The sequence below is a fragment of the Gorilla gorilla genome, chromosome 12, assembly GCF_029281585.2.
Source record: "Gorilla gorilla gorilla isolate KB3781 chromosome 12, NHGRI_mGorGor1-v2.1_pri, whole genome shotgun sequence".
NCBI classification, from domain to species: domain Eukaryota; kingdom Metazoa; phylum Chordata; class Mammalia; order Primates; family Hominidae; genus Gorilla; species Gorilla gorilla.
In genome coordinates this window covers 121305696-121327389 of record NC_073236.2, presented here as the reverse complement: position 1 = coordinate 121327389, position 21694 = coordinate 121305696, and the positions used below count along the sequence as shown (strand labels likewise).

Here is a 21694-nt window from a genome sequence, read left to right as displayed (position 1 = left end):
CCTTATAGTTAGAATAATATAAAGTAAAACTCATAACTTATATCTCGATTATTTGTAAATATGCCCAATTTAAATGTTATTTTAACTTCACATACCCATTTAGAAAATAGGCTAATTGTGCCCAAAATAATTCAGGTAGTTCCATAATAGGAAAAGTTGGAACTTTCTCTTAAAGTCCCCAACACACTGAAACACTGAAGAGACTGGAATCAATCAAATTTTCTATGTAAATTATTTTATGTGTGGGGAGAGAGAGCAGCCGGGGACAATCAGATTTTAAGAGTGGAAAGGAGAGGTGAAAACCTTTGAACCTTTAACACAAATCTGTGGTGAGCAAGAAGTTTGATCACACAGTAAAAGCCTTTGGGTTGACGGCTTCTTGAAGTCAAGTTCAGAAGTGAAAAACATACAACAGAGAAATATATTGCAGGACCTAGGATTAAGACTTTGAAATTCACACTTGACAAGTTAAGTCCAGAGCTTTGAGCCCAACTCTGCGCTGAAGTTAAAAATGAACATGGCCTCTCTTGTTCTGACATAGGCAAATAAACATTCCTGGCGCAGAAGGGGGTGTCAGTATCAAAGACACTGCATTTGGTTAAGCCACAGTTAGCAAAATAACATGGCTTCTCTCTTTCAGAGCGGAGAGCTGGTCTTCCACATGGTATTTATTTTACTTACCGTAGTGATTGACGCTGTTTATAAGCCGCACTCCCACTTGGGCATGGTTATTAGTCATCAGTACAATATCAAATAAGTCCTGTTCATCAGGATATAGATCACGGAGTCTAGCATTGACATACTGTAGTGCCTGCAGGTTACAAACATGAATGTGTGTAAAGAGGGGCAGGCAGGGTGGATCTGGGGAGGCCGGAGAGGAAGCATCTCATCAGAGTCAAATTCAAGCTCTGAAGAATCTTCACTGAGAGATTCTGGCTCCTTTAAGGAAGATTTATCCCATGCATTTCTGTATTATCAACCTCTCATTCATAGGAACTCAGTTAATGTTCACAATACATGAGTAATGTTTGTTGAAAATTGTTTCCACTTTGGGTTCACTAGAATTATCTCTGGGGGACAGGTAGAGAGTAGGGTCAGGCTAACCCTTTTATGCTTTGTCTATGTTTGATTGATTTTTAAAATCTGCTTTTATCGATCATCTAATGATTGTTTTTTTTATTTTGAAAAATATGGACTGCTTCATGAATCTGCATGTCATCTTGCCCAGAGGTCATGCAAATCGTCTCTGTTTTATTCCAATTTTAGTATATATTCTGTCAGAGTACTTTATGTATTAACTTGTATCCTGCCCATGCTTTTACTGTGTCTCATAAGTACATTCTACCAACAACTTGTAGAGGTGTCATTTGTTTTTGCATGGTTATGATGTTATTGTGTAATATTTATATAAGCAGATCAAAGTTGTAAGTGCTATACATTTCAGTGTAAGTTCAGAGAACCTTACCTTCTCTATTAAAGTCACACCCCTAAGTGCCAAGGGCATCTTTATTTTCTTAATATGCTATGTTTGGGGCCAGAAGAGCTAACGTGAATTTCATTTCACTGTAATATGGCGTTTTATTTCTGCTACTCAGGATCATAAACTCATTATGGCTTCTTAGCACTCCTTCGAGGGAGAGAGGTTTCTGTTACAGGTCTCATGATTAGGACTTCACTTAGGGAAGACTAACATACCAAATCTAGGGCTGTGGGCTGGAGTCCCTTCCTCCACAGTCTGGAAGCCTGTGCGAAATCATAAACTGACCTGGGTCAGCTAGAAGGAGACAAGAATGACAAGGGTGGGCTAGGAATGATCTGGGAAATTGGATGCCTTCCCAAGGGTTGGCCTGGGTCCCTCCCTCGCCATCGAGGGTCCTGGCGGGCCAAAGACGGCTTGCAGAATACCTTGACGAAGCGGAACGCCGGGCCCGGGGTCAGGATGACGTTCTCATTGGTGAGCTGATACTCCATGTACTTTTCCAGACCCTCTTCCTCGTAGATTTTCCTGCCGTCCACCATGTTGAAGAGCGCGCAGGATGAGAGAGCAATGGTGATGGCGTTCTTGGGTTTGGGCTGCAGAGAGGGACGCCAACGGGAGGATAGTCACATAGCCACGAAGAGGACAGGGTTGGGGCTCCTCCAGGGTAGGGTGAGTAGGACAGCGGGCCCCTGCTTGGAGAAGCGGGATGCTGGAGACAGCTGAGGCTGGGACTCCCCGAAGTTTGGGGAGGAGAAGCGGGAGGACCTCCCTGCGCAGTGGAGAGGAGGGCGGCTGGAAGAGGCTGCAAGGAAGGGCGCCCCGGGGGCCAGGGGCGGCGGGCTGGCTCACCGGCCAGGGGCGCGAGCAGCTCGGGTTCTTCTCGTAGAACGACCTCATGGATGCCCAGTAGGCAGCCTCGTAGTCGTCCTCGTCCTCCCGCTGCTGCTGCTGCTGCTCGGACAGAGAGTTGCGGTCCAGCTGGGTGGAGGCGGGGTAGATCCCCCTGCGCTGGCTGGAGGACTTCCACTCGGTGGGGGACGTGCGCGAATATTCCAGCGGCTGCGAGTCCCGGGTCTGGCGGATTTCCCGCACGATGCCTTGGGTCCAGGCCTCCGGATTCTCTTGCATTTTGGTGCTGCGCCGGGAGCCAGGATCGGGCTCTGGGGGCGTGGGAGGCCGCGAGTCCAGCGACCGGGGCAGCTGGGGCGACGCGGGTGGCTGGAGCGAGGGCTGCCCGGACAGCGGCGGCTGTGAGGAGTCATACAGGCTTGGGGAGGTGGATGGAGTCCGGGAGCTCGTGGAGCTGCTGGGGAGCTGCAGCAAGACAATGGGCGTCTGAAGTCGAGGCCTGCCTGCCCATCTCCCGTCAAGGATCTGTCCCTTCTGCCTATTCCATTCCTAGACCTTTGATGGGTGCTGGTTCATCTCAGTTCCTTAAGTAGGGCTTAAGGGACTCGGACATTTCTAGGCCTCAGCTGTTTGATATTTCTGTTAAACAGACACAGAGACTGTGTCTGCTTTCATTCTCCCCTAGCTTCCCCATAAGCATTTCACACGTTTTTATTTGTTTGGAGTAGATAGGACCCAGTCCTCTTCCTCCCCCTTAGGCAGCTGACACATGGTTTGCAAAGTTCTGTCCCCTGCTTGGCATATACCTACTCAGTCAGAGGCCTGCAGGTAGGACAGAGGGCATGCAGAATGGATCTTGCTTGGCCAGTGCCTTAGTGTGCGACTTCCAGTTAACTCCATGAGCAAAGTGGGCCAGACATTCTCACCAGAACACTCTACATAGCACCTCAGGGCATGTCTCTCCCCGCTCCCCATGTGAATGATGCAGTGATGGCTGGGAAAGTCTCTTGTCTGGAGACTGGAGCATCTCCCCAGGGCCTTCAGAGCGCCTTGTGCCAGTGAAGCACAGTTACATAGAATCATCTTCCTAAATAGGAAAGGGCCATTCTAGAGAAAAAACTCCTTTACTAAGGTGAGCAAGAAGTTATTAGGTATCCATATATGATTTCAGATTGTTTCACACATGACTCAAAAAAGCATGTTTTTGTTTAGATGATTGAGTCAAATCCGATAGAGATGATGAATTAGGTAGGAATGCATGCTTTCCCAGTGGCTGGGTCTGAGTCATTCGCTCTGCTTCCAAAATCTTAATCTCAAAACTAACTTTTTTTTTTAATTGCTTATGTGGTCAGGCCTAATTAAAAACTCAAAGCCCCACACAATCTGACACTCTTTTTCTCTTGTGGTGACTATTTCCTTCCCTCTTCTGAGAGTCACAGTTAATTACTATTTGTTGAATGAAGGAAGGAAAGAGGAAGTGTGCAGCCTCTAGATCTAGAGCCCCTGGGTTTTAATGCTAGCTCTACCACTTATTAATGTGAAACCTTAAACAAGTTCCCTCTGTACTTCAGGTTTCTCAGTGGCAAAATGGGATTTACGGGTGGAAGGGAGTTCTCCCAAGGGCTAAATTAGCTAACACGTGTAAAGCACATAAACAGGGCCTGGCACGTAGAAAGCATCAATAAATGTTAACCATTGTTATTATTCTATCATCTACTACTCCCTTTCATCTTTACCTCTACCTTAGCACTGGTGTTCCTGCTTCTAGGCTCATCTATGGATGGAGCCTTGGTGGATGGGCTCCGGGATGTTCTAGACCATTGACTGCGCACAAGGTACCCTCGAGAGTCTGTCTTCCGCAGTGATGATTCTTGTGATCCCTGTGATGGAAAGAAGAAACCCAACGGTGTAAAACCCCATCACCAACTCCTTCTATACATGTGCCTGCAGAATAGTCATGTCAGGCTGAATATAGCAGCACCCAGTGAGAAGATCCCTGGCCTCAATGACTCTTAACTCAACCTGAACTCTTCTGTACTATTCTAACTCTGGTCTAGTCCTCACTTCTGTTTGGAGCATCTATGTGGGGGTCCACTTGAAAGAGCATCCAAAACCAAGATGCAAACATATTTTTTCACTGTGACTCCTCTTATGTGGATATTAGTATGGTTCACCATGGTTCCTCCCTTTTCCTCACTTCTTCCCTCAAGGATAAGCCTGTTAACAGATGCTGAAACAATATATCCACCATTTTTTACAAGACTGTAAAGGTGAGGGCAACTGGTGCCCCACTGAGGTAGCAGGGGGACTCTAAGGCAGCTGCTGAAAAGGAATGGAGCCCTCAAGCTTTACTTTTAGGAGAAACAAGAATGAAGGACCCCCCGGAGCAGCAAAGTAAAAGAGTTTCTATTTGCCATATTCTTCCCCTCACCCAGGTTGTCTGTGGTTCCCCTCCAGAATCGGTAGTGCGATCTCTGCTCACCCTCATCATGGTGATCTGCTGGCCCTGCTCCCACAACAGGCACATGTGAATATAAATACGTATTGTGCGGCAGGGGCCAAGGGCTGTTCCCTCAGCTGCACAAAGGCAGCGTCTACACGACGAGTGACCCTGGAAGGGGTAACATCTCAGCGAGTGATTCGGATTGACTGCACGCCTCATCTGAAAGATTGTGCAGAAAGTGGTCAATGCCATGGCCAGACCCCCTCCACTCCCTGATTTGAACAAAGACCAGTCTCCCCACTGTGTAGGCTGAGCAGAGGAGCCTGCTGTGGTTCCACACATTCGAAGTGAACACTAGGGTATGGATGGAGGGGAAGGCAGGGCCCAACCTCTCCTAGTTCCTTAACCTCCTCATGAGGACGTTAGGGATGCCTTAATACAATTCTCAACAGCTTGGTCTTCTCTCCCAGAACTCCCTGCCCCCTAACATTTTCCATTATGCTTTCTGCTCCTTAATTTCCTCACCTCTGCTACAGAGATCGGCTCACCTGATTGCTCAGACGAACTCCTGTTTTGTCAGATTCCTTTCTTTTTTCTGCTTCTAGACTCTCTTTTGAGGACCTCATTCCGGGCTCATTCTTGACAAGGAAACAAAGAATGTTTATTAATTTTTAATCTCAGGGCATTAGGAACTTTGGCTTTCGGAATAAAAGGATAAAGAAAACACAAAATTTATTTATTTGCCAATATAAAAAGATATAAGCTCTAGACCTTACTTCCCCCTGTTCTAACAAGCATGAGTAAAAGGTAACACATATTTTATTAAAAAGAATTATATAAACAAGTTTTAATATAGAAATTTGTTGGTTCATAGATTTGAGATATAAAGCATTTATTGTTTAAAGACTGATAACATGGGAAATATTAGAGAATTGTGAAGTTGTTTATGTAGAATAAGTTTGTTTTTTTTCTCTATTACTCTGAAGATTGCTACTTATGGAACTTACTTTTCCTTGCCATTTAGAATTCAATTTTTTCTTGTTTTCATCATCACTATAGCTCAAATTTTCTGTGGATCTAGCCTCACCAATATTAGTTTGATTTCTAAATATAAGGACCTTAATCTCATACAAATTTATTGAAAGTCATGTCTTCTGTTCCTATCATTTAATTACTCATAGATCTAGAGTGGAAAGGGATTTCTTACCAACAAATTAACAACAGATAGGGAAAACCAAGTAAAAGAGCACAAGAAGATGACTCACTTTATGGAACTCTACTCAAATATTTATGTTTTCATTTTCATTTGGAGGAGATACTTATTGGAATATTATTTGAACTGTTTCATGCTAAGTAAGTAGCTGCAATGTGATCAAGATTAGTGTTATTTATATGTTTAAGGAGCACAACTTCTAAGTTAGACCAAGATCCACTAGAGCAGTCTATATTCATCCGTTTATGCTCTGTGTCTTGCACGCAGGAAAAATCTCATCAATGTTAGTTGCATGAGAATGTTAGTTGCATGAGAGAATGGCATAGCTGTATGGCTCCTGAACTAATTTTAAAATCTTTTCATCTACCCTCACTCCCCTTATACATATACATAGCAGTCACCATAATATCCTCTTACTTCTAATTCCAAATGATATTTTGAATCCAGTTCCTTTTTTCTATCTCTATTATCATTGCCTTGTTCCAGGTCTCTGACCATCCTGGGACTACATTTTCAGAATATAGCCTTTCAAACAAGTTTCATGGCCTTAAATCCTCTCCACTTCTAGATATGTCCACCGTATTTATTTAGAGTAATATTTACAAGATGTAAATCTAGTAATGCTTCATTCCTGGATAAACACTTTCTTCACTTGGTTTGACCAGGAGCCTCATGATGTTTTCCTGTGTACCTGCTACTTGCATGCCCTTCACTCTATACTTTATCACTATGTTCTACTAATACCAAGTGACTTCTATTTGCCTGCATACACCAGCCTTATTTCCTTATGGTCTCCTCTTCTCTCCTGTGTTCTTCAAAACCCAGCTCAGTGTGACCTGGGGGAAGTTCCCAGAGTGAAATATTGCCCTGTGTTGCTTGTGTCTTTTGTACATACTTTTATGGAGCAATGAGTTGTCCTTTGTCTATTGTCTTTCCTACTAGGCCATGCATTCTTCAAAGACAGCCACTGTTTTTACCTTTTACTGCTAACATATGAGTATATGCTAAATGAATACTGACTTATTGGAATCATTTATATACTATACGTTTTAATCTTTTTCTTTGCTGTCTTAATTTCTTTTTAATTTCTCCTTCTTCCCTTTTCTCTACTCTTTCCATTGCCTTTATTCTCTCCCTTCTCTTTTCCTCTACCTGAAGCCATTATCTGAAATTATTTGATCATTGCAGAGCCTTTGCAGAGGCAAAATGATGGACTGATATCCACATTTCTTCAGCCCCATGGCAAGATTCTAAGACACTCGGTTCACTCACCTTTTTCTGTTTGAGAGATGTTTGACTCATTTTTTTACCTGTTGAAATTCTTTTGTTGTTATCCACATTTTTGTCTCCCCAGCTCCATTTCCTGTCACTTCCCTTGCTCAGTCTAGCTTTGCATTTAGAATGTCAAATTTATGACATCATATGTGATTCCATAGTAACAAACTGACTTTATGAATATGTGATTAACCTTTTCTAAAAAAACAAAAAATAAATGTTTCTTCATTTTGAGTGTATCTGCTCATAGCCATTGTCTTTGTTTTCAGAAATTGATGTCTAAACATTGTTCAAATGTTCAATATGTAACAATATCAATATTACCACTTCCTTTTTAAATCTTTTTAAGCATTTCTCTGCCATTCATTATATTAATCCCATTTGTGACTGTCTGTTTCCTGGTACTGCCAAAATGAATGGCAAAGTCACTTGTGGATCCAATCATTTATCCATGTTCATTCTGCCAGACAGACTTTGGAGGGCTTTTCTCAGATCTAGAGACTATTTTTGACAGCTGGGATTTTGTTCCAGACATGGAGTTTAGACTTGAGTTTGAGTTTAGCTTTAATGTCTCATGTTTCTTTCAATGGCAAAACCTGTTGAGGAAGACACTGTCAAAGCCCTTTCCCCATGGCTAGACTCAGTGTAGAATGTTACCTTTGCTGCCCCATCCTTAACCCTTAACCCTGGGCTGCCCCATCCTTAACCCTTTAAACACTAAAGCTAAACTCAAACTCAAGTCTAAACTCCATGTCTAGAACAAAATCTCAGCTGTCAAAAATAGTTTCCAGATCTGAGGAAAGCCCCCCAAAGTCTGGGAGAGTGAACATGGATAAATGATTGGGTCCACAAATGAGTTTGTGATTCATTTTGGCAAGTAACAGGGAACATACAGTTACAAATAGAATTGATATTTGTAAAAAGTAGCCCCTAACTCTGGTTTACAGAATCTAAACATGTTCTCCATTTTAGTTTTCTCCTTTTATCTTCACCCAAGCTTTAGAGAGGAGACATGTGCCATGCCAACCTGAGCTAGTGAAATCTTCAAGGACTGAGGCAGGTTTCCAGCCTGTTTTCATGGGACAAGTTGATAGCTAAGGTTGAATATCGGAAGTTGTTGATGGTTTTAATTTAAGTTATCCAAGGAGTCTTTTAGTTAGTAAAACATTCAGGCTGTAGGTAAGAGTGCCTGGATTTAAGTTATTTCATCTCTCCCCTACTCCCCACTGTACACCCAACCCCCAGCATTCTACCCAAAATTTGTACAGGGGTCATTTGTTTTTGCATGGTTATGATGTTATTGTGTAATATTTGTATAAGTTATGTAGACAATCAAAGTTGTAAGTGCTGTACATTTCAGAGTAACTTCAGAGAACCTTACCTTTTCTATTAAAATCACACCCCTAAGTACCAAGAGCATCTTTATTTTCTTAGTATGCTATGTTTGGGGCCAGAGCAGCTAATGTGAATTTCATCTCATTGTAATAAGGTGTTTTATTTCTACTATTCAGGATTATAAACTCATTATGGCTTCTTAGCACTCCTTCGAGGGAGAGAGCAGAGGCTTCTGTTATAGGTTTCATGGGTAGGACTTCACTTAGGGAAGCCTGACATCCCAAATCTAGGGCTGTGGGCTGGAGTCCCTTCCTTCACAGTCTGGAAGCCTAGGCAAAAGCATGAACTGACCTGAGTCAGAGGTTTATGCGACTCACAGTTCTGCAGACTATACAGGAAGCATAGTGCTGGCATGTGCTTCTGGCGAGGCCTCAGGAAGCTTCCCAATCATGACAGAAGGCAAAGAAGGAGCAAATGTGTAACATGACAAGAGCAGGAGCAAGAGAGAAGGGAGGAGGTCCCAGATTCTTTTGAACAGTCAGATATCCTCGTAACTCATTACCTTGGGAAGGCACAAAGCCATCCATTAGGGATTGACCTTCATGACCCAAACACCTCACACTAGGCCTCACCTCCAACACTGGGAGTCATCTTTTAACATAAGATTTGGAAGGGACAAATATCCAAACCATATAATGGGTTAACCATGTTTTTGTCGCAAGACTTTTAAATTTGCTGCTCCATCCGCTGCAGCGGCCCATATATTCACGTGCCTTAATTCCTTATTTTTTTAACTCTGCTCTCAAGCGGTCTCCTCAGAGAGGACTTCTCTGACTGTCACTAAAAATGATACCTCATTTCCTTCATCTTTTAACCCTTACATCACTTTATTTTCAATCATAACATTTATTCCAACCTGACTTTGTTTCACAAGAGTTTATTTGCTTATTGTCTTTTCTGGTCCCGCTGGAGCGAAAGCTGCTTGTGAGAAGCGACCTATACATCTTTTCTACTGCTGCTTTCTTCTTGCCTAGAATAGTTACTAGGAGGTACTTCCATAAATATTTGTTGAATAAATACATGAATCTTTTAAGAAATGCATTTACTTAACAGTGATAAGCAGGATACGGAATATTACGGTAACAGTAGTGGTGGAATTTTTTTTTTTTGAGACAGAGTCTTGCTCTGTCACTCAGGCTGGAGTGCAATGGCAAGATCTCAGCTCACTGCAACCTCCACTTCCCAGGTTTAAGCGATTCTTCTGCCTCAGCCTCCCAAGTAGCTGGGATTTCAGGCATGTACCACCATGCCTGGCTAATTTTTGTATTTCTGATAGAGATGGGGTTTCACCATGTTGGTCAGGCTGGTCTCTAACTTCTGACCTCAGGTGATCCACCCGCCTCGGCCTTCCAAAGTACTGGGATTACAGGCGTGAGCCACCGCACCCGGCCATGGTGGAAATTTTAAAAAGTCATTTCCCTATGCCTTTGAGGAGGACCATGAAGTTAGTTCATGGGAAGAAAACCCAGAAGAGTGCTGTATTTCTTTCCTGTCCTTTAAAGCTTTTTTTCTAGAGATCAGGGGTTCTCAAGCCTGAGAGTGCATCAGTGCATTACTCTGAGAGGTTGTTAAAGTGACTTTGCAACAGGAGAATGGTTAAACTGTGGCACATTCATACCATGGAACACTACTCAGCAATGCAGAGAAACAAACGATTGATACACACAATAATCTGAATGACTCCACAGTGAATTATGCTGGGTAAAAAAAAGAGCCAGTCCCCAAGAGTTATATACTATATGATTTCATTTGTATAACATTCTTGAAATGACAACAATTATAGAATGGAGAACAGGTCAGTGGTTGCCAGCATGACGAGGTGGGTGAAGTTAAGTGGGTGTAACTAGAAAAGGGCAACATGAGAGATCTCTGTGGTGATAGAAAGTCTGTATTTTTTATTTGGTTGTATCAGTGTCAACACCTGGGCTGTGATATTGTAGTTTTGTAGGATGTCTAAATTGGGCAAAGGGTAATGGGATCATTCTGTATTTTTTTTTTTTGCAACTGCCTATGAATCTACAATTATTTCAAAAATTTTAAAAAGTTTAATGAATTTTTTAAAAAACACATACACACAAATTTTTGGGCCTTTCCCCCCAGAATTTCTGATTCAGTAGACTTGGATAGGGCCCAAAACCTAAATGTGTAACATGTTCCCAGATAAAGCTGATACTGCTGGACTGAGCACCACACTTTGATAATCACTAAGCCAGAGTAATTAGGAATTCTTCATACTCACAGGTAAGCTCTAGCTGGTCCATCGACTTCATGTGAACAACATCAAATAATCCTCTACCATCTTAAATATCATTTCTTGTAGTAAAGACTATCATCAGTGAAACAGTCTCTAGAATGGGCCTGTCAGACTCCAATGCTCAAGACAAAGCCTCACCTTTTTTCAGTAGGGCCCTGTCTGATTGGTTGGACTGTAAGCAGTTCACCAGCAACAGCTGTGTCCTTTTCTGACTGCCTCAGCTGGAAAGGAACTGTCCAAGTTGTAGGTTCACATCCTTGGCTGCACATTACAATTACCTGAGAGCTTTTAAAAATCCCAGTGCCTTGGATCTTTCCAGGTCACAATCACAGACAAGTTTAATTAGAATCTCTGAATGTAAGACCCACGTATCAGTATCATTTGTGTTTGACTGGAGGGCTGAGCCCTAGGCTCTCAGTAGAATTTCTAAGGTACCTACCTTCTTTCCTCCCTGTCCCCACATTGCCTTGGGTCCAGTTTCCCAGATTCCACAAAGGAGAGGCAGCACCTGCTCAAGAAGCTGAACTCCCAAGGTAGAAACCCCAGTCTTAACATTCCTTTCTCTCCCTTATCTGAGGTTCTTACAAGTTGCATGTCTTTTTTCTCAGCAGTGTCTCTCAAACACCAGGCACCCTTGCATTCCATTAGCTTTTGCCAAGTCTTCATCTTTTCCAGTGAGCTATGCAAGAGTCTCCTCACCAATCTCCTCAACTATACTATTGTGTCCTTCTCAAATCCATCGTTATATAGCCACTGAAGAGATCTTTCTAAAACACTAATAGATTCTTTCACTCCCTTATTTAAAACCCTTTGTGGAGAACCCTTTTTTCCCCCAAGAAACAAATTAGTATGATATCCAAGACTCCATGACCGAGTCTTTCTCCCATTCCTTGCCTCCTTTGCAAGCCTCTCGTATCTAGATTTCCCCAACAAAACACTTTCACTGCCTTAAAAAATCCTGGTTTATTGAGATATAATTAACACACCATATGAGTCACCCATTTAAAGTGTACAATTCAATGGTTCTTAAAATATTTGTAGTCATGCAACTATAAACACAGATGAATTGTAGCATATTTTCAACATCCCCAAAATAAATTCAGTATCTTCTAGATACAACCCCTATCTTCCCATCCCCTGCCCAGCCCTGAGTAATCATTAATTTGCTTTCTTCATAACCCATTTTACAGATCAATGCATCACTACCCAGTAGAGTTCTGAACTTTGGAGCAGGACTGACCTAGGTTTAAATCTTACCTTAGCTAGTCTGTATGTTTGGATCACTTACTCCATCCAAACTTCAGTTTTGTTGCCATCAAAATTGGAAAAGTTACATCTACTTCTCATACAGGCTGTGAGGGTTATTGACAGTATAATAAGGTGCCTGGCAATAATAGATAGGTGTTATCATTATATTTTAGTGAATTATGAATATAAAATTTTGAAAAAAATCATTGCTGTGATCCTATAACCAATAACTAGATACTCCATGGCAGCAGTAACTACACTTTCAGATTTTAATAATATGTGGGCTAATGTGATATTTCAAATCAAGACTGTCTTAAAAAATTTAACATGATTAGCACTGGACTCAATCTAGGTCACGGGGTGGATAGTTTTGGAAATATCAGGCCTAAGATTAGTCAGCATAGGTGCATAATTCCTGAGGCTCACAGAAAGGCTGTGGAGAGGGGGAAAGCATCACATTTTCTTATCATCTCCACCTGTCACTTAGATCAGCTTGCTGTATTAATTTTGCATGGCCATGTAACAAATTACTACTAACTTACTGGCTTAAAATAATGTGCATTTATTATCACACAGTTCTGTTAGGTTAAAAGTCTGGGGAAGCTCACCTGGGTTCTTTCCTTAGAATCTGTTAAAGGTAAAATCAAGGTGTCAGCCATGTTGAGCTGTTACCTGGAGGCTCTGGGGAAGAATCTACTTCCAGTCTCATATGGGTTGTTGGCAGAATTCAGTTTCTTCTAGTTGTAGGACTGAAGTCCAAGTTGCTGGATGTCAACCAGGGAATCACCCTCAGCTCCTAGAGGCCACTCTCAGGCCCTCGCTCTATGGCTCCCTCCATCTCATTAGTGGAGAATCTTCCTTGTGCTGAATCCTATCCGTCAGAAAAAAATTCCTTTTAAAGGGCTCAGATAATTAGGTTATGCCCACTGGGATGATCTCTTTTTTATTAACTCAAAACCAACTAATGAGTAAGCTCAATTATATCTACAAAACCTTTCTTGCCATGTATAACATAATCATGGGAGTGATGCCCCGTTGTATTCCCAGCGCAGGGAATTATACAAAGGTGAGGGTCTTTGGAGGGATCATCTTAGAATTTTGTCCTCCACACTCATTTAATTGACTTTGCCTAAGTGAATCCCCAAAATAGGGAACTAAATAAATAAAACCCAGGCTTGCAAATTGGTGACCACCATTATCTGTTTCAGTGCATATGGACTATCTGGGGCTAGTATGGGCACTTGATTTGAAGATATATTCTGTTTTTAAAAGTATAGACTAGGAAATATAACATGTATGGATGTGTTAGAGCCTGTCACTAAGTCCCCTGGATGTGCTTGTGTGGATATTTTTGGAGGAGTTGTGTACTTTCTCCTGTACCTTTCTGAGGTCTGTGATTGTTGATGTGGGCATGGAACAGATGTAGGAGCACATGGACACTTCAGAGAAAGTTTACAAACTCAAGATGTCTTCATTGGAATAGTCCTAAAATTAAGTACAAGGATAAAGTGGTATATCTTTCTTAGTTCTTTTTTGTAGAAATGGAAGTGTATTTCATGGTTGGTCTCTACATATACTAAAGTAACAGTATTGGTTTTGGGGTCAAATAAATTTGAGTTTTAAAACCAACTCTGTTACTGACCGCTTGCTTAACATCAGGCTAGTTACTTAACTTCAATAAATCTTTTTATTTTATGTCTATGAAATGGGTGTTATACCTAGTTGGAGGGTTTTTAGGAAGAAATAAATGGGTAGCACATATAATGTGCTTGACCCAAAGTACTGGTTTGTGGTTAAGGTCTATGGTGAGTTGAGTCATGAACAATAATTTGAAGCTGTTCCCATCGGGAGCTGGATTCTATTTCCCATCTTTTGAATTTGGCTCTGTCTTGTGATATGCTTTAACTAATATAATGCAGAGAAAATAACATTATGTGAGTCCTTGAGCCCAGGACTCCCAAGGCTTGCAGTGCTTTCCAAGGCTATCTTCTTGGAATGCTGCTTCCATGGGGTGGCTTGAAATCTTCATGTTAAGAAAATAAGGACAATAAGAAATAATATTTTTGAGTACATGCTAGACACATTGCATTTTATGCTGTTTAGTACTTTTTAATCACCAAGCAGTGTAGAGTGAAACAACTTGCCTGAAGTTGCGAAGTGACAGTTGTTTAATCATACTTTCTCTTCTACCGTGGCCTGGTCTTTTATACCTATCTTAACAATAGGCCAATCTGGAATCCTATGTAATTAATTGGATAGTAAAAAAATTGGATAAGTAAAGTCATTATAGTTTCTAAGTATGAGCTTCATCCAATGAGACTGTATCTCTATGTATTAGCCTATTTTCATGCTGCTGATGAGACAGTCCCAAGTCTGGGCAATTTACAAAGAAAAAGAGGCTTAATGGACTCACCGTTCCATGTGGCTGGGGAGGCCTCACAATCATGGCAGAAGGCAAAAGGCACTTCTTACATGGTGGCAGGCAAGAGAGAATGAAAGCCAAGTGAAAGGGGAAGCGCTTTATAAAACTATCACATCTTGTGAGACTTATTCATTACCAGGAGAACAGTATGTGGAAACCACCTCCGTGATTCAATTGTCTCCCACCAGGTCCCTCCCACAAGACGTGGGAATTGTGGGAGCTACAGTTCAACATGAAATTTGGATGGGGACACAGCCAAACCCTATCACTCTAAAAGTCTCTACAGGTCTCAGATCATGATAAAGGAGCAGCTTCTCATGAGCTTGGCCCTGCTCATGGTGCATATGCAGAATACTCTTGCCAAACGCTGGTAAGTGAAAATTCCTTGTCCAAAATATCGACTAGAGGTCAGTATGTATCTACTGGCCTCTTCCCAGATGGCAGTTACATCAACATTCCATTCATGTAGGTCAAAGCTGAAAAATACAAGTTCCGGGAACGTTATCCAGAGAGGTGAGCATGTCTCTCAGAAGTCATCAGCGAAGAAAAAAGTTTTCTTTGAAGTTCATAGTTCTTGAATCAGTCCATCTTGACCATCCACATGATTCAAGGGTTACTATGGAGTCAGAGCACCAGAGAACTCTGTCCATGGACACTAGATAGAATGCCTTTGATGGATTGGGAAAAAAATTTTAAAAAGTAAAAAGCACTTGTACTTTAAGAAAAGAATTTTTAAAAATATCCTGGGGAAGGTAGTCTCAAATGTAAAGATGCTCTATAAAATATAAGGTCTTGAAAAATAAACGTTCCACTTACTTGCATAGATTAGGGCTCTGAAGTTCAATCTTCTCATCTGTAAAATAGGAATTAAATGCCTATGCACATCTTACAATTTTTTTGTGAAAGTGAACGTGGTCATGCAAAGAAAAGCACATAGGAAGTTCACAGGAAGTTCTTTATAACACATCCACCAAAAATCTGCATGATGAACAAAGAAATAGGTCACTTGGAAGATGGCCAAAGGACTTGAAAACTGGGCAGGCTAAGTGGAAATTGATGACCACTTCCTCATAAAGGTAAGGGAGCTTGGTGCCAGTGCACAATCGATGTCTTCCTCTTTTTAAGAAAATCGTGAGGAATTTTTTCCACGTTTTATTAGGCTTAGCCAAAATGGTGCATGTTCACCTTTTCCCCTCCATCCTGCCTTCAACACTCACTTTAGTAAGTAAAATTAACAAATAACCCCTTTCTCCCATTAGTAATAGCCATGAATTGGAACGTTCGACACTCACCAGCATTAACCAAACCCTAATCAACCAAATGCTGTCTGCCACCCCCTCCTTACAATGCTCACCTTTCTTTCCCCATGCCTGTGATAGCTTTCCTGAAAGACATTTGTGTGCAGAACTCCTGTCTTTGGTTCATTCTCCCTCACATCATTAATCAGCGTGCTATGCCTCATCCAAAAGAGGGAAAATAATCCAGTTTCCTGCTCCACGCCAGCCAGATGAACAGGTGCTAAGTAGGACTTACATAGGCACTTAAGCTGCTGCACCTGGAATCGTGGTGTGTTTAGGCGATCATGTCTTGGATCTCACAGAAGCTGTCTTTGTGTTGACTGGTTCTGTATGATGTCCTAATGCTTCTGCTGTCCAGGGCCAGGCCTTAAGTAGAAGAACGCAGGACAATAACTTCTGGCCTAGGTTCTTCAGGAGTTTATCAGTTTGCTAGGAGAACCTATGATCTGAAAGGGACTGAGGGGATGAGGAGACTTTCTCTATTAGGTAGCTTTTAAGAAAGGAAAATAATCAAACAAATAGGCTCAAGGCATCTGCACGTACACACAGTTAATCACACCTTGCCTGCATTGTTACCAAGGGATTTCTTGTGTGAGGGTGGTCCTCGTAGGAGCTTTCAGGCACCAGGAGCTCCCAAGTGGCATGCTCACCTCCTTGAGACAGGCAACATGTTGCCAAGAAAAGAAACATCTTCATACTCTGCAGATGTGGCTTTTCATATTAGTGCTGCCACTTCCTATGTGTCTCTGAGAGTTGCTTAGCCTCACAGCCCATTTCCTCATTTGTAAAATAGGAATGGTAATAATAGTGACTTCATAGAGAGAAAGGAAATGAGGAATGTGAAGGATCAAGCACAATGCCTGGCACAGGACAGGCACTCAGTAACCATCGTCTTCCCAGGTTCCCTGCCTCACGATTCACCTGCATAAACATATTTCAGGCACTCTGGGTAGGGTTTTATCTGGACCCTGTGACCACCTAGGGAGGGCCCTGCCCTGAACCCCAGTGCCCCATGGGTGACAGACTGTGTGTCTTGTCTGTTTGTTTTCCTTTGGCCTGTTTTTTATTTTGGGTCTGTGTGACTTCCTGGCAAAAGCCCCATCAGTGGTGAGAAAATATGTGTGTTTGCTATTATATTTGAGGAGTGAGCAGCTTGTTCCTAGAGGGCCCCCAACCCCCGATACTGTCAGCAATGTCCTCAGTGCAGCACAGCTCAGAGTAGAGTCCCAAGTCTGGACCAGCTTGGATTCTGTATTTTTGGTGATGAAAACGGATAGAATTCACTCTAGTGACATTTTTCAGTTTTTTAACGTTGGGCTTTGGCATCGATGACCTTTGTTTTCTTTTCCACTTAGTTCCTTTGGCTTCCCACTTCTTCCTGTCCAGTAAAATTTTAAAAAGCTTGCTTTTACTCCTATGTTTCTGTTTCTGTGGCCAGGACCACCATCCTCCCAATCAATAGTTCAAGAAAGATCCCAAATTAATCACAGATTGCTGCATTTTCCTCCCTGTCACATCCTGTTTCTCTCTAGCATCTTTTGGCTTGACTTCCTTAATACCAGTAAAAATCAGACACACAGCTGCATTGCATGTCTAGCGTCTTACCATGGGCCCTTCCGTGGCACCCTGTGCATTCTCTGTCCTAAGCCCCAGGCCTGCCAAGTTATAATTACTTGTTCTTATGTTTTTCTTTTCCACTAATCTGTGAACGCCTTTCAAGGACAGAGCCTATGCATTATTCATCTCTGCGTCCCCAGTGCTTAATACAGCGTTTCAACAAAATGTTTCCTGAATGAATAAAAGAATGAGTAAAAAATCATGTGTTCCCAATTAGAAAGACTTTCTGTGTCATAGGGTAGACAAGGGTTTGAGGAGGCACTTTCTAGGACCATAAAATGAGACTCCCAATCCTATCTCCATCAACCCTGGGCTCTAATGAGACTATGCCTATTTGAATTTTTCCAACTTTCAGCCAAAACACATTCAGTAATTGATTAGTCCCCTTTAGAGCTTGGCAGAGGATATTCTAAGTAAATATAGGTATGAGTGCTGCCCTGATGACCCAGGAATACCTACAACTTGACATGTCCGAAACTGGACTTATTATCTACCTCCAAAATTTTTTCTTCGTCCTCTGTTTCTTATTCCAGTGAGCTCTGTTACCTGAGCAGGACTGGAGAGGCATGCAAAGCCTCTCCTGGCTCCACCATGAAACTGTTCATTTGGTCACTGAGTTCTGCTGATTCATCTTCTGTAATGTTTCTTGTATCTGCACCCTCCTCCTGCTCACTGTCTAGTTCCTGCCCTTCTCGCTTCTGATACAAACTTCAACACCAGGTGCACTGACTTCCCCAAACTGAGGTAATCACTTCTTATTTCAGGCCACAACTGTGCTGAGAGTAAAAATCTCTACTGATAAGACGTTTCTTGTGTTTGTTTAAATATCTTTCTCTCTACTAGACCATTAACTGACAACAGGAATTATGTTCATTCAATAAATAAATAATACAGGGTTGAATTTTAGGATAATTTGAAATTAAATTATAAAAAGGAATTCTTAGATTTGTTTAACTCAGATTTGCCAATTGTTTATATTTTATTCCACTTGATTTCTCTGTCTCTTTTTTTCTTTCTTCCTCTTACATAGATGCTTTTTTCTAGTTTGTGAACAAATTGTAGTCAATGTGCCCTTTTATTCATAAATAGTTCAGTGTGCATTTACTAAACAAGGATGCTCTCTTACATAACCATAGTGTAGCTATCACAAACTTGAAAATTAACATTGATGTAATATTATTATCAAATCTATGGTCTATATTCACATTTGGTAACTGCTTCAATATAAGGTTCTTTAAAGTTATTATTTTCCCTGTTTAGGATCAAATCCAGAATCACACGTTGCATTTAGTTTTCATCTCTTTAGTCTTCTATCACTGGTATATTTCTTCAGCCTTGATTTTTTTTTCTTTTTTTGAGACAGAGTCTCGCTCTGTAGCCCATGCTGGAGTGCAGTGGCACAATCATGGCTCACTGCAGCCTTGACCTTTCAGGCACAGGTGATCCTCCCACCTCAGCCTCCCGAGTAGCTGAGACTACAGGCATGTGCCACCGCGTCCAGCTAATTTTTGTATTTTTTGTAAAGATGAGGATTTTCACCATGTTTTCTCGAACTCCTGAGCTTAGGTGATCAGCCCACCTCGGCCTCCCAAAGTGCTGAAATTATAGGTATGAGCCACCATGTCCAGCCGACCTTGACTTTTTGGAAATTATAAGCAAAATATTATGTAGTATGTCCCTCCTTTGGGGTTTTCTGACAATTCCTTATTATTGGATTCAGGTTATGGATTTGGGGCAGGAATGCCACTGAAGTGATGTTGTGTCGTTCCGAATGATAATGTCAAGTTGTCCTAATATTATTTGGTGACTTGGTTGAATTTGTGCCCTCCAAGTTTCTCAGTTACTAATTGTCCCTGTGTAAGTAATATGCAATTGTGATGAAATGTGTAAATCCTGACCAAACTTTCATCAGTAGTTTTAGCTTCCATTGATGATTTCCTAGCTCCATTATTCCTTTTATGTTGATTAGATGGTATTCTATTTCAGTAAAGTACTTCCTATTCTCTCACATTTACTCATTTCTGTAAGTATGGACTCATAGATTCTTATTTATTCAGTAGGTATAGTTCGTGATTTATGCAGATGCTCAAATTGTCCCAGATTTGGCCATTGGAAACCCTGTCAAGTGGGTTCCCTTGCTTTTGAAATGTCCCCATGTTTCTTTCAGCACTTTCTTACTTTCCAGAATAACAAAATTTTCCAAACTTATCTTGTACTTTTTCTCTCACATCTTTGAATTAGCCATTTCTTCACAGCTCTAGTTTTTTTGGTGAACAATAGTGTTTAGAAGTCGATATGTAGGTGTTAAGTGTTCTTTTTGCTTCTAGGCCCTGTCAGTGGATGGAACTCTGGTTTACACACACACACATACACACACACACACACACACACACACACACGCTTATCCCAATACCTCTTTATCTACCTGCCTGTCTATGACATTAAAAACTATGGGTTTATATTGGTACCTTCAATTCCAACCCAACTTTTATGTGTTCATATTTACTTTGAATATACTGTGAAGATCTTGTGGCTATCTGAAATATTTGTGTTCAAGAACATTTTTATGGTAATGAAAAGCCTACAAGTTCTGTATATTTTCATTAAAAGAACTTTTTAATGTAGTTCTTGTATATACATAGGTGTCTGAAATAATTATTCAATTAAAATCCCGCTCATATATTTCTATGAAGGAAGTCAATGTTTTATTAAATTTTAATCTTGCTTTAAAAGACAGCCTCAAGAGGGAGATCTGGGTATTGCCCCAGCTCTTTCATTAATGCAGACAAGAGAGTTTTGAAATAGCTGCCAAGCTATTGGCAGCTGTTACCAGGTTTGGATGCTCCTCCAATAACATCATGTGTGTTCCTCTGTTTTCAAACATATTCCACCACATTTTAGTTGTCATTTTATATGTCTGGCTCTCCTGTGACATCATGAAACCCTTGATTGTACTTTTTACTTTGATACTTTATCACAGGCCTCAATAAATGTTTTTGAAGGAATGAAGGATGGGTGACTAACTGATGAAATGAATGACCTTCTCTGTCTCTAGGATCTGTTTAACTCACTCATTTTAAAGCCTGATCTCAGGCTGGGAAGCTGTGGGATAGGAACGAAGGGGAATATACATGCATTTCTGCAATAGGATCTGTGTGGCAACAGATAGATTATAAGCTATGACATATATTGAGAACCTGCTAGGTGCTAGATGGCTACGTTATGTATTTATCTTATTTAAGCCTTACAACAACTCAGTGATGAAGGAAATAGTAATCTCATTTTCAGATGCACATTTCAGAAAAGCTAAATAACTTTCTGAGAAAATTATGGAACTAGAATCCAAACTCTGGCTAGTTTAACTTTAAAACTTAAATTTCAATTTGCTATGTGATGGTGCACATCAGAAATAGGATGACGTCAGAGCTGTGAGGTAACACAGCCAAAAAGTTAGCTAATAGGTGACATTCTCTAGAGGGACATCACCAAAATGAGTGAACTTATCAAGTAAATGCAATGGTGAATATAAACGTAGTTGATTGTATTGGGGAGGAAGTGTGACATTTCTGGGGGGACAACAGACTTTAAAAAATATATGGGCTAATTGAATAGATAATATTTCAGATACTATCAAGAAAAATGAACTTGGCTGGGCATGGTGACTCATGCCTGTAATCTCAGGACTTTGGGAGGCCGAGGCAGGCAGATCACCTGAGGTCAGGAGTTCAAGACCAGCCTGGCCAATGTGGTGAAACCCCATCTCTACTAAAAATACAAAAAAATTAGCCGGGCATGGTGGCCGGCACCTGTAATCCCAGCTACTTGGGAGGCTGAGGCAGGAGAATTGCTTGAACCCGGGAGGCGGAGGTTGCAGTGAACTGAGATCGTGCCATTGCACTCCACCTGGGTGACAGAGTGAGACTCTGTCTCAAAAAGAAAAAAAAGATGAACTTATGTAAAATGAGATGAGGAAACCGAGGCCTAGAAAGAAAAAGTTATCTAAAGTCACGCAGCAAGTTGATGTTGGAACTAGGACTTGAAACCAGGTCTTTGTGTTCTGTCTCTTATTACTCTACCTCGCTGCTTTCTTTTATGTTATTTCATTTTTTCATAGTCTGCCTACCTTTTTCATTTGCTTTAATTCAATAGCAAAATGCGCATTGAGAACTTTGTATCAATCACTGTGCCAGGCACCGGAGA

General features: G+C 41.3%; 1 protein-coding gene and 1 non-coding gene across 9 annotated transcripts in view; both read right to left on the bottom strand.

The window, feature by feature from the left end:
- The window catches only part of NT5C1B (5'-nucleotidase, cytosolic IB), a 28581-nt gene extending 21182 nt beyond the window's left edge, over positions 1-7399 (bottom strand). For 2 of the 8 annotated variants that reach the window (XM_055378762.2, XM_004028882.5), the window contains exons 1-7: positions 7258-7399; positions 5321-5410; positions 4812-4991; positions 4066-4209; positions 2330-2794; positions 1906-2073; positions 682-811 (exon numbers count right to left, since the gene is read on the bottom strand). In XM_055378762.2, coding sequence (XP_055234737.2) covers positions 682-811; positions 1906-2073; positions 2330-2794; positions 4066-4209; positions 4812-4991; positions 5321-5410; positions 7258-7287 — 1207 coding nt within the window. In that variant the 5' untranslated portion in view covers positions 7288-7399. The remainder of the gene's footprint in view (positions 1-681; positions 812-1905; positions 2074-2329; positions 2795-4065; positions 4210-4811; positions 4992-5320; positions 5411-7257) is intronic. The other 6 variants (XM_063696047.1, XM_019021542.4, XM_063696048.1 and 3 more) reach the window with 3 other exon arrangements.
- LOC115933587 (U6 spliceosomal RNA) lies at positions 1185-1286 on the bottom strand. Its single transcript, XR_004069464.2, has one exon. It is a non-coding gene; the product is annotated as a U6 spliceosomal RNA (small nuclear RNA).
- Positions 7400-21694: the final 14295 nt, after the last annotated feature.